Here is a 13751-nt window from a genome sequence, read left to right on the forward strand (position 1 = left end):
ACCACGTCATTAGTCGGCTGAAGGAATTTCCATCCTTCCTCACTGTAGTGATTACCCTCCTCTTCTTCGAAAAGGTTAGACACAAAATTCATTACTTTATCAATTCATATCATCAAGTATTTAGTGGAAGGTGCAGCGCTCACCTCGAAACCAACAACATCCCAACAGTTGGAGGGCGGTCGAGTCAGGATGGATTGCAAAGAACAGCTCATCATCGACTCGTTAGTTGTAGTACAAACAAGTAGAGGTGAAAGAAATTTATTTAGTTGCTACATATATCGATTTAGCTAAGACTTTTAACAGTGTCCCGCATATAGTAAGTAAAGTTTTTGGCGACACATATGGAATGATGGCATACTGCCCTCTCATTGCACTGATGAGTGCAACAACACACCAGAGCCCATCCGCATACGTAGAAGTATTTTCCAGGCGGATTCATTTAGGCATTGTACATATAGCGCTGACTTTCGCTCCATGGCTACAGAATCATGTTAGAGGATTTTGCAAATAAATATGACACACATGCTAAGGGCGAGCTGACCAACTTGATGTACTTAGATGACATCAAGCTGAATGCTGGTACTGATGACCATTTTTGGAAGTCTGTTTTGTGTAGTTCAGTTGTTCAGCGGTGATATTTAGATGGAATTTGGTTTAGACAAGTGTTGAATCAAAGCCACATACTGGACATAAGGTTAGTGACCTCTACATCCGAACCATAATTGAGATCATCTTCCGAATTCTAGTGATGTTTGAAGCTGGTGTTGAAGGAAAAGTTTCAATAAACTGCGTGTGCAGGTGCTACTGGGAGATGCTTTCAATGTAATCCTACCCCTGCTCCCCCTAGACAACCAACCAAATTAAATACGCTCTAGCGTGCAGTGTTGTCACACTGCGTGAGTCCAGATCCTGGAGAGCGAATCTCTACGGCTATAATAACATCCTAAACGAAGTACCTTGGGAACTCTGGAAATTCCCCACGGACGTTACACACAAGCCTAACTTCACGAGAAACTTTGCTGAGGACTTCCTAACTAGGGCAGAGTGGAAGACCAGTGGCGTGCTGCCACAGTATGTTTCACCGACGGACCAAAGATGGTATGTGGAATCGATGTGGGAGCTATCTTTGATACGCACTGTGTAATTGAATCGTACGGTCTCTCAGGATTCACCAGTGTCTTCCAAGCGGAAGTACTAGTCAGTCAGAAGTACATAGTCATTCCGACCGATGGCCAAGCGACTGGACTCAACAGCGACATCTCCAGGCTGGTGGGGTAGTGCCGAAACGCGCTGGATACTCCTGGTGGAACGGTCAAGATCATCCTCCTCTGGGTTCCCGGTCATGGAAATATAACTGGGAATGAGCGGGTTGAGGGCCTTGCCAGACGGGGCTCTGCTCTTGTCAATCATTCGGTGGGCACAGTCTGTGTCCCGCTGGCGACTATTACGGGTGGAGATTCTTCGCTCGATTTAGCAATTGCGGACCACAAATGGCGGAAAGCTCACCATCAGCCCCAAGTCAAGGAGGATTTGGCCCGCATATATAAGATTACCGGCCTACAGGGGACTTTGGCGCCACACTCGGCATACCTTTCAATTCACATTGCCAAAGTTGCGGGGAAGGAGGAGAAACCCTCTCTTATGACTGCTCAGCTCTAACTAGAGCCAGGTTATGGACACTAAGTAAAGCATTCTTTGAGGACCTCAGAGAGATCTCTAGTTATAAGGTGGAAGAGATGCTTTTACTTGATGTATGCTATGAGCTGTCTCTGAAGATCTGAGTCGTCTTGGTTCTGCTCCTTGCTCTTATCACAGACGTGATGTTCTTAGGAAGTTTGTGGCATCAAATCGGCGCAACAGCGCGCGAGTGGTGAAAGCGCATTGAGAGGGTATATATATTAGGTTGTTGCACATGAAATGGCCGATTTGGCAATCAAGCGAAGTTAGTAGCAATTTTGCTGTATCAAACTACCACCAGTTGGCGCTGTAGGTGTCGGATAATGAAGTATAAATACTCCTACATTTAATCACGGAGTCATTTCAGTTTTGACCACCGTTGTGATAACATTGAATAAAAAGGAAAAAAAGGATGGAAAAGAGCCAAGAATGTGTACTTTTTCTGTATGAGTTCAAACTCGGTCACAAAGAAGCGGAGGTGACCAGGAACATTGACAACGCATTTGCAGTTGATACGGTAAGCGAAAGAACGACACGGCGGTGCTTCGAAAAATTCAGGCGACGTAAACCTTCAAAATGAGCCACGTGGACATCCAAGACTATCTATTGACAACGACGAGCTGCGTTTGCTAGTCGAATCCGAAACACGCCAGTCTGTGACACACATTCGACAGTTTCCCGCACTTGCAACAACGTGAAAAGGTGAAAAAGATCGACAAATGGGTTCCGCATGCCATTACGGAGCAAAACATGGCGCTTCGAATGGAAATTTGCAATTTTTTACTCTCCCGCAATAGAAGCGATCCCTCTTCGCACATAATAGTGACATGTGATGAAAAGTGGATGTTATACGACAATTGTTGCCGATCAGCACAATGGTTAGATGCTGATGAGCCACCGAAACATATGCCGAAACCGAGCCTCCATCCGAAGAAGGTAATGGTGAGTGCGGTGGTCTACAGCTGGAGTTATTTACTATTCTTTTTTGACACCTGGAGAAACGATAAATGCACAGATATACTGTGCCCAACTCGAAGAAATGCACCAAAAATTGAGTATTCACGACAATGCACGACCTCACGTATGCAGAACAACGGTTCAAAAGTTGAACGAATTGCAGCATGAGACTATGCCTCATACTCCATATTCACCGGACCTTTCGCCAACCGACTACCATTTTTTTTAAGCATTTAGATCATTTTTTGGCGGAATAACAATTAAGGAATGAAGAGGCCATCAAAATTGCCGTCGACGAGTTTATCAACACCCGAAAATTGGATTTCTTCCAAACTGATTAATTTAATAAATTTTTGTAAGCTTTACAGTCGTTTCAAATTTTAGTACCAAATCGGCCATTTCATGTGCAACAACCAAATATAATAATATTGCCAATGAATCTTGTAAGGAATTTGTTTACCACGCATGCCTAATATGACGTCCTGGGTTACACGTCCTGGGGACAAAAGTTGTCGCACATTTGAGCAAATATTTTCTGAAGGCTGCATAATTAAAGTGTTAAATTCGTTTAGTGTTTTTTTACAATGTAAAGGCAAATTACGAGCCAAGTTCTTTAACACCATTAAAGCCCTTCGCTTCTAATAAATCTGCTAATTATCATCAGTTAGAGCACCTGATTCATTCTCAATCGAATATGAGTATTTACATAGTCATGTCACACTCTGTAATTGTTTTGAATCAATTTTTTTAACCATATGGATTTCCAGCTAGTGAACGAAATAAACTTAAGCTACAGATTCGTTCAATAAAGTGATTCCATTCCCTCGAAAAATATTGTTGGGTAGTAATGGAACAAACAAAAGTAAACTATTCCAAAGTCTATTTGGTACCCATTTTCTTATAATTTTTACCCCTCAGCTATTTAGATTATCTTCAGTACAAATGTATTTAGACTAGAACGTTGAAAGAAAAGAAAAAGTTCATGTTGTAGTCTAGAGTGATAGAACTTCTAAAAATTGGGTATTACGTAGAGGTTTATGTTAAATATGTGCAAATGTATAACCCACCCTTGGTTAATAATAATCGTTGGCGCAACAATCCATATTGGATCAGGGCCTTGAAGTGTGTTAGAGCACTTCATTCAAGACCGTAACGGTACACTGTAGGAGGCAATGTGATTTGACTCAGGTACTCATTCATAGCTGAGTCAACTGGTATCCGACGTCAAATCACGATACAAATCTCACTGCCACCAGCCAGCTACAAACAACCGGAATCCGATTTAAACCTACCTTAGTAAGGAACTCCACACTTCCCTGTTTCGCGCCGAGGTCCAACAAATTGGATTCGTCATTTCTTAATGAAACATATATAAATCTGATTTACCGGTTGTATGTTTTTTTCCGCTGATCACGAGTGGATCTTCAGTATTATTCTGTATTGTATCAACCACCAATACACGTCATGGTGGTGGTTTCTGGCAGTATGCTCCAGCTCCCCTTAGGACTTTCGGAGGAATTTGCAAATCTCCACTGGTCTGCAACATGTAGCTCAAGGGCAATCCCTCTGTATTGGATTTAATCGCATGGCACAGCTCTCAGTGAAAATCACGAAATTTATTGCAATCGATGGAAGGATGAAATAAGATTGGATAAAGAGGCTAAGGAGAAGACGAATGAAGTTATGCTATCCAGGAAATCCATTGGGATTTCCAACCACACTAGCATATATTCGAATTTATATACGAAGACTGATTCTAACAGCAAGAACATGCTACTTTTCGGAATGGAAAATGTTTAATGTAATAAAATATTTATGTCATACAAATGACTTTTTTCTAAGCGACTTTACTCGGCTCTAATATATGATACACTGATGAATGCGCTTGGTTATTAATGAAACTAAATTAGAAAATTCTTACTCATAATTGCGCCGTTCTCCCAGCTAACTTCTTTAACATTCTCTCATTTGATATTTTTATAACAATAATCTCAAAGGAAAAAAACGTACAAAATTTAGAAATAATTTGGTTAATAAACTTTAAAGCTATTTCCCTTCATAATAGAATTGGGTTAATGACTTAAAGCAAATACATGCCTCCAAAACATTCAAGTGCCAATCGCTAAACAAAAAAGATAAAGCATTGCCGAAAGTATTACGAAGAAATAAAGAAATCATACCCTGAAGCCGTTTTAACACTAAACAAGAATCGATAATAACGAATATTTATTTGTCCACCCCCTTTGTATTGGTTACTGAAAAAACTAACCTGAACTATCGTTTCCATTTTCTGGACTACCGCTCGAATACATTGTCGCCAATTTTCCATCTAGTATGAACCGGAACCAACCATTAGAACCGTTTGATAGTTCCAATGCTGCTGAATCGGACCAAACGTAGAGGCAATCACGTCCACGACAAATACTCCATTCGCGCCAATGATACGCTTTACCGGGCAAAATTTCTTTTGCATCCTCAAGAGCGTCGTCGTTACCTGTGGAAGAGTAGAAGAGTTTATATTGAATATATAGCTTAAGTGGAAAATTGAGAAAGTATTTATTGATATTCTTTACTGTAATATATAATATGATATCTGGAAGTAATGGATGATCCTCATCTACAAATTAATCGACCTTTGCGAAGTGAACAAAGCCCTGTTAAAATCCAACGAGATATTAGCTGTTGTTATTCAGCTCTCCGATAATGAAACTGAAACACAGTCTCATTGAAAATCAAATGTGGTAGGAATAAATAAAAATAACAAAGAGACTATATTGATGATATACACTCTACAAAAGAGTAACCAGGAGCTAGAATTTTTCGAGACAGCGTCCTAGGACCGACTCTCAACCTCATCTACACTTCAGATGTACCAACTAATTAATTATTTGACAGCCTCAACGTTTGTGATATGATGAATTGAAAAGTGGCTTAGAGAATGGATAATACACGTGAACGGAACCAATTATTGTCACACCTTGCCCTCAGCCTGAAACGGCAAAACTGGGCTAAGGACTCAGTCAAAAGTGTAATAATCTCTCAACAGAATGAGGTGCTCGTAAAGTTCTGGATCGGCGCTTGGATGTACGACTAACGTGGTGGAAACCTATTCACAAAAAATCACTGCAAATGAAAACGAAAAGGATGGGTTGGCTTCGAAATAAACTTCTAGGCTAAGTCTGAATTACAAAAGCCTGCTCTACAAAGCTGTGATAATACCAATCTGATCTTACCGAATTCAGACCGAATATCGAGTTGCTACGGGGAGTTTAATCCAGGATACTACGTATAATTCTGATGCACCTTGGTATATAAAAAACAAACATAAACAGAGAAAATAATAAGGACGTGGGAGGCCGACTTTTTTCCGCAAATTAATAGTTAATGAAAGGATACCGTACATTGCCAAAAGTGCTCAATTAACAGCAGAAGGAAACCGTGGAAAATAATACAAAGTTCTTCCAAAATAAAGAAAAAGGAAGCGTTGTTTTCAAGAAAGTGGAAATTGGGTTTTAAGAGCGAAATCTTTACTGATAAATGAGAAAAGAGGAACTTCAGCGAATCTCTTCTCAGCACCATCACCATCGGAACGATTAGCTAATCATTCAAAAAGTACTAAAAAGAACGAATGGATAAGCGGTAAATTGTCCTCTGATAATAGTTATGAAAGTCGGAGGATCTTCTATGAATAGCCTGGTGCGGGATATAATGATACTGACAAAATTTGAATTTGATATATTGATATCGAAATTAAATTCTTCTAGATTAGATTCGAAAAAGTGCACAGTAAGAATAAATTCGGACATCTAACTGCTGTAAGGTCCCGAGATGCGGACTCGAAGGCAGTTCTCAAAGAATCTATTGACACAATTGAATACAAAATGACTTGCATAACCTATGCATATGATCTAGAAGCCTCGATTGATGCGAATTGATAACGAGTGAATATCTACCGAATACTTCAGGCCAGCACACAGCTATTGAAATATTCCAATTTCACCGATCATAGAAAACTTTAAAGAGAGGCGTCTTCGATGGTATGGTCATGTAATTTGCGTTGACGAGAACTCAGTTGTTAAGATTGATCTAAACATCGAAGTCGGGGAAAGACCATAATGTGCTGGGTGGTGATTTAAAAGTTTCGAAACTCCATCGGGTCTTTGACCGAGCAAAATGGATAAGCCGATCAAGGCGAGCCGAGCCGAAGAGGGCAAAAGCTAAAGAAGAAATATTTTCAGTACTTTCATATCGAAACAAAGGAAATTTGATTTCCCCAATTAATGTTAAATTATTTGAGACATTCTTGTGTGGCGCAAGGCTGGTGAAATTTTAAGACCATAACATTGCTCTGATAAGTGGGGAGCATGAAACTGGAACAACTTTGTTGGAAACAAATGCATGCCTTTCATTTTCTATTGATCTAGCTGCAGAGGAACGAAAGGTACACTGGAGGCGAAGGGACAAACGCAAATGACTACCAGAAAGCGTACAGGTTTAATTAACCTGAACTGATGTTAACAAGATCCGAGAATTGCGGAGATGTGATCCAAATAGCATATATGTATTCTGATTGCTTTTAGGAACCCAATTGATTAGTTTTCGCAGAAAAATGTAGAGCGGTAAAGTTACCACGAATTTTGCCGCTCTTGGAACGCCATAATTTAAGTCGACAATGATTTGTATATGAGTCAGATTAAGTATTTTCGCACTTTAGGATAAAGTTCCGATTTTAGCTGCGATAAATATGATACGAACTTCTGAAAGAGAGATAGAGAGAAAATGTAAATTTTTAGGGTGTCAGTCGACAAAATCCACGATAAAAGCAAGCGTTGGTCGGAACGATGCATGAGTTATGCTTGCTGAATGATGCGGATATGTAATTTTAAACAATTATACAAAGCGAAACGCTGTGCTTCGTTAGATTAAAGCATGAAAGGGAAGAGAGCAGATATACTAGTTTGCTTTGGTATAGTTGAGTTGTACAGTATATGCTGCGGTGATCAGAAATTTTTAATGGTTTAAAGACACCTTGTAAGTCATTCAGAGAATTGTTTCAGAATGCAGAGATCTAGCTACAAATGTAATGATGTCAGTCAGCGAAGTGATACACCGAAACGTGCTTATCATAAGTTTTCAAGCTAAGAAAGGAGCTTCAACTTCGACTTCAAATGACAATGCGCCAGCTCACTCCGCTGATCTATAATTTTATTAGGCTCTTAAGTATCGAAGTTATTTCTAAAAAAAGTGAGGGAAGAGTCTTTAGTTCTAATGGGGAGACTATAAATGCAGTCAGAATTCAGAAGCTTCAAAAAATACCGCACCAAAAAGTGTAACAGGTGTCGTTCTCAGAACATATTTAACCGAAAAATCACAGCGGTGTATCTAAAACCCAAAGCACACCCCGTCGTTTCGATATCTGCACAAATAAAGCTAATAATAATATATTAGCGAATTTTAAAGATTTAGCCGGATACCTCCCTTAAATTCATGCTAGAAGCACAAAATTTGGCACTTGCATAAGGGATAACATAGGGCATAACTTATTGTTTACAAAGTTATAGAAAATGAAACTTTTACATTTTGTGTGAATTTCGTGCATTCTAAAACGAGTATGACGTCATCATTACATATCAATTTGTCAATACCACGACGGGAGGTCGCAGGGAAATATTTCGTTGCAGTTTTTTAACCATTTATATATCGATATAAAATCCTCTAGACAGACATATGTATTTATATTGTATATGCAAATGAAGCTTTGGGGTGGTGCCTAATTCGTATAGATATATTTGTACATTGAACAAATGGCATTCAATATACGTACTTTATATGTACATATGTATACTTTTATGCAAGTAAATAGAATATAGTATTCGGTGATAGGCAATGTCTTTTTGTTTACCGTAAGTATGATATCTACGTTTGAAAAAATATATGAAGGAATATTTTGGGTTTTTAGCTACATATATACGAATGGAAATATGTGCGTAGAAAGTTTCTCACATAAGATGAACACAAAACCTTTATACCCGAAGTGCTAGCCTTCGGTATTCCGACTTGTTTTAAAATTTACTGAACATTTTAGAAAACTTCAAAATGCATAACCTGTCAAGCAAGCGAATTAGAAATGGTGCATGTTACGATGTTGACCGAGCTGTTTCAATTTGGTTTGATCAAATGAGAGCATCGGGTGCAATCATTTCAACAAATATGATTTTGGAAAAATCAAAACAGTTTGCTGTGACATTGAACAAGGATTTTAATCCCACTACCGGCTGGCTGTGGCGCTGGCAGAAACGTGAGGGAATATCCTTGAAAAAAATTCATGGAGGAGCTGCATCTGCCGATTCGGAAAGTGCAAATAATTTCATCAACACACTTTTCCCGAATTTGATTGAAGGTTACAAATCATCAGATATATTTAACGCCGACGAGAGTGGTCTGTTTTTTAAAGCTTTACCGGTATCAACCCTAAGCAGAAAAGAAAGTCATAATAATGGATTTAAATCGTCAAAAGATCGTTTAACTTTGCTTTTCATATGTAATGCCACCGGTGATTATAAAAAAGTAATTATCATAGGTAAACCGAAAAATCCACGCTGTTTAAAAAATAAAATTGTGCCTCCTAAATACTATCCCCACCAAAAAGCGTGGATGACGAGGGAAATCTGGGAAAGTATTCTAATCTCTCTAGACGAGGAGATGGCCAAACAAAACCGTAAGTTATTCTGTTCGTGGATAATGCTGCATCTCACAAAACAACAAAAATTCTGAAAAACATTAATATTCAGTATCTACCGGCCAATACTACCTCCTTGATCCAACCATTGGATCAAGGGATAATACACTCTTTTAAAGCGTATTATAGGCAAATTATAATACGAAAACAGATTTCTGATATTGAAAGTGGAAAGACTATTGGAGAATTTGCGAAATCTATAAATATTTTTAATGCATTGCATATAATTAAACATGCTTGGTGGTTAGTCAGACCATTGTCTATAACAAGGTGTTTCCAAAAGGTAAATAATTTCAGTAAGTTGTGCGTTTGAATTAGCTAAGTATTATACTTTCAGGCTAAATTCATTTCCGAATGTGACGCAGCACCATCTGCAGAAAATGAGCAGGAGGATATCGCTGAAACCATCAGTGACTTATCAGGGGATGAATTCGACAACTACATCCGTTGTGACGACAATTTGGTGTGCTGTGGACAACTTACAGATGAAGAGATAGTTAAAGAAATTTCATTGGAAAAGGAAGACAATGAAGACTACTCCGATAGTGATGCAGAGGATGAAATTCCTAGTCTTCCGAATGTGCTAAATTCCCTAACAACCGTCCGAAAGTTTTTATTGCCTCAAAATGAGTTCATACAGGAGCTGGAAAACATTGAGGAATATGTTTATAAAAACTATTTGAAAAAAATTACTGATTATTTTAAAGAAACTCCTTCCTCAGAATGAAATTTTTGACGCATTCTCCTTTATTTTATTAAATCTTCATATCCATTTCTGTGATTTTTGAGTTCCTTTATTTAATATGAATTTTTATGTCTTTGAGTTTTTAAATTTTTTAGTTTAAAATTAATGATTTGTTATTGGATTTCTTTCCTTTTTGTTTATGTTAATTTTTTTCATAAAATAAAATAAAACACAGGTAGTAAAGAAGTGAGTTTACTTCAAATCCAGTGACCTTATTGAAAATGTTGTTTATTGCGTTAGACACGCAATTAACGAGGATTTCCATAATTGCGTCAGGTACGCAATTAACCGGGATTTCCGTAATTGCGTTCCCCGCTTAAGAGGGTTGAAATTAGTGAAATTTTGCTGGCTCAATTAACCGGGAAATACTGTATATACGAATGGAAAAATGTGCGTAGAAAGTTTCTCACATAAGATGAACACAAAACCTTTATACCCGAAGTGCTAGCCTTCGGTATTCCGACTTGTTTTAAAATTTACTGAACTTTTGTCATTCCCCTTATATATTGAACGTTGTTGATGTAATATTTTACCCATTTTGCGATGTAGATTTTGAGCTTATACTAAAACACCAAAATCCCTTTTTAATGCTGAGATCAAGGGGGTATTTCAAAACGTAAAAAGTCTTCCTAATGCGTAATAACAAAAGCAGAAAAAGTTTGAGAACATTGGTGGAGGATGAAGTTTTTGAAAAGTTTAAATAGTGAATACTGGATACACGGCGTAAGTTATTCATTATGAATAGAAAAATAAATTTTCAGCGGGAGAAATGTTAAATGGTTCCAACTACTGTCTTTTTAAGAGAAAATTAGTTTATGATTTGTTGTAGCCAATCAGAACTTCATAAGAAACGGGGAAAGAGCCAGGACCCAGAAAATTACCCGCGTACATATCTCAAAAGCAGTATTTACAAATGGGAAAGTGACGGGCAAAACAGGATGTGAAATGAAGAAGAGATGAATCATTCGACAAAAAATACAAAAGAAGCACAAGTGAAAAAAGTGAACATTTAAAGCTTTCTTTGTTTATTATTCCACAATACCTTCAAAATATTATGGAATAATAAACATAGCTGAAAATATTCACTTTTCTTTATAAGAGAAAAGAGTAATGGATATCCAATAACGTATGTTATTGGAGCGAAACACAGAACTAAATCTTGGTAAACCTACCGAAGCTTGTTAAGGAGCACAATTAGTGTGAAATTTTCATAAAATCGAATTTTTTTCTTCATTTTTTAATATTTTATACCTTCAAAAATAAAATAAAATTTTTTAGATCGTATCTCAAATAGTTTTTAAGTTACAGCCGTCTAAGAGCAGCTGCTCGTCGGTTATAAATGTGCGCTAACTGAGGGGCCGTCCCTAACTTATGGCTCGGGTATTAGAGACTACATACACAGATATGTATGAGTAACAATAATACGAGGGATTTTTAGCATATTGTTCATATTATATAGTATATTATATTTATCACCAATGAAATCAATACTTTTATCTTTAATTGCGTTTTTCTCAAAATTACCTTTTTCAAATTTGCTGCAATTCTAACTCGATAACATATCGCCCGATTGATTTGGTTTTTTGTAGCGTATTTGGTATATGTTTTTCCATACAATGACAATCCATGATCGGATGAAAAATGTAATTTTGCCATGCCAAAAACCATCAAATTTTGAACCAAAATTTTATTTTTTTTTAAATCCGAAGAACTACCCTTTTTAGGCAAACACACTAGTTGAGTCCCTCAACAAAGTCACAACTACCTTATGGGGAACTCCCTGCTAACAAATAATTATCAGTAGCAGTAAATTATTATTGAATGAAAAGATGTATAAATAGTATCGTTACGACTATTGCTTTCATTGAGAAGTTCGATTATTTGAGTCAGAAGCATATGAATAAGGGAAGATCATTGGTAAAAAATAGAAACAATCAATCATTAATCATCGTTAGTTTTGTGAACGTGGGGCCGCCAAAGCCGGCCGACAAGTACGCATTGACAAATTTTCATTTTATACACCACTCAAAAAGTTAACAGAAAAAGGAAAACTGATCATTTTCGATAAGAACAAAGTCATTGGTAAGTGTATTTATCGCACTTCCCTTTACTTATCTGAGACGATAAGATTTTTAAATATTTTTGTCCCAAAATAATCTTGTCTAAATTGGCAATCTAAAATCTAGCTACTAATATGTCATGCTCACCTTTCGACTGAGATTTCACAGATATATCATCACCTGTGGACGATCCGGCTGCACTGCTTGTGTTTATACTGCATACTTGCGAAGATTGTTTTATACTTTCAATAGAGCTCTCATTTTCTGGTCCCATTAGTGCTTGAACTTTAGAAAAGACGCCAAGTCGTGCAAATTGATCCAAGAATTCATCTTGGGTTTTTGACATGAGCTCTTCAATTATTGTCAAAACAACTAAATGTCCATCCTCATCGTCCTAATAAAAAAAGGAAATTTGCGATTAGATTAAGGTAAAGCGGGTCTGTGGTAACGTCTAGCAACAAACTAACAACAAATTTAATGTTCATTCCAATACCATGCGCTTGTTAAACAACTTAATGAGAGAATACTATACAGTAGTCATATTAGATAGATAAAATATTGACAGGATATGCAACATTCGACACAATCAAAATGTTTACTTGTCCTAATATTGCATTGTAAAGTTACAACACAAAGTTTTGTTAGAATCACGTTCTGCATGATTTCAATGACGATTAACTGCCAATTTTGAAATTTGAATTTAATTCGTTAGATATTATAAAAACGTTTCCCCGTTGGTGCCATCAACCTGGAGATGGTGTAAAACTAGTCATATGAGAACAGAAGAAGTGAAATTCAATTAAATTCGATTCAAATCAAATCAGTTTTTTCAAGACGCTAACTGGTTAAATTCGTGATACATCTTGAGCTGTTTCTAAATTAGAAAAACCAATAGCAAAGGTAGTATCATATTGTCATATTACGTTTATGAATATTGAACTGAATCTGAAGAGCGTAGTTACATAAGCATTTTTGAGCTCATCGAAAAGATGACTGTGTAGGCTTTCACTGAAGTTTGAGCCGTTTTTTAATGGCAAAATGTATTATATCTACTGAATAGCATTGCTTATCCGAAAATATTTGGTTCGTTTAAAAAGGCAATATCTAAAACTAGATCGAACAGCGTACAGAGTTTTTGCTTAACTATATGATTCCACACCTAAAAATTTTGCCAAAGCGAGAGAGCACCCCCTATTTCAATGAGTCATAAACAAAGGGGAAACAATAATTTCCACTCTCAAGTCATTGTTCAATTTTTGGGGAAACTATCATCACCGGTGCAGCCAAATAAATATTTGAACTTCTCCAGACATAGTTCAAAGTAAAAAGCGACTTGTTGTCTGCCTTTTTGCAATATTTTACCTCAACATAGTTGTTGTAGTCACGACCTTTGTATTTTTCGATTATCATCGTTGTAAATTTTTTTTTTACGATAAAAACCTTTATGAATTGCATAACCGAAAACGTAACAGAATAAAAGTTAGTAGCAAACAAAGAAAATGCAAAACATAATTGCAACTTAAGCACCGATAACGACAATAGTTTTACCGCCAATTTAGAATTTGATGTAGAC

At 37.1% G+C, this 13751-nt stretch overlaps 1 protein-coding gene across 4 annotated transcripts in view; it reads right to left on the reverse strand.

Moving 5' to 3' along the window:
• LOC119652983 (E3 ubiquitin-protein ligase Ufd4) overlaps positions 1-13751 on the reverse strand; it is a 96421-nt gene that overhangs the window by 15879 nt on the left and 66791 nt on the right. For all 4 annotated transcript variants that reach the window (XM_038057415.1, XM_038057428.1, XM_038057407.1 and 1 more), the window contains 2 exons: positions 12326-12572; positions 4904-5128 (listed from right to left, as the gene is read on the reverse strand). In XM_038057415.1, coding sequence (XP_037913343.1) covers positions 4904-5128; positions 12326-12572 — 472 coding nt within the window. The remainder of the gene's footprint in view (positions 1-4903; positions 5129-12325; positions 12573-13751) is intronic.

This window comes from Hermetia illucens, chromosome 1 (assembly GCF_905115235.1).
Source record: "Hermetia illucens chromosome 1, iHerIll2.2.curated.20191125, whole genome shotgun sequence".
NCBI lineage: Eukaryota > Metazoa > Arthropoda > Insecta > Diptera > Stratiomyidae > Hermetia > Hermetia illucens.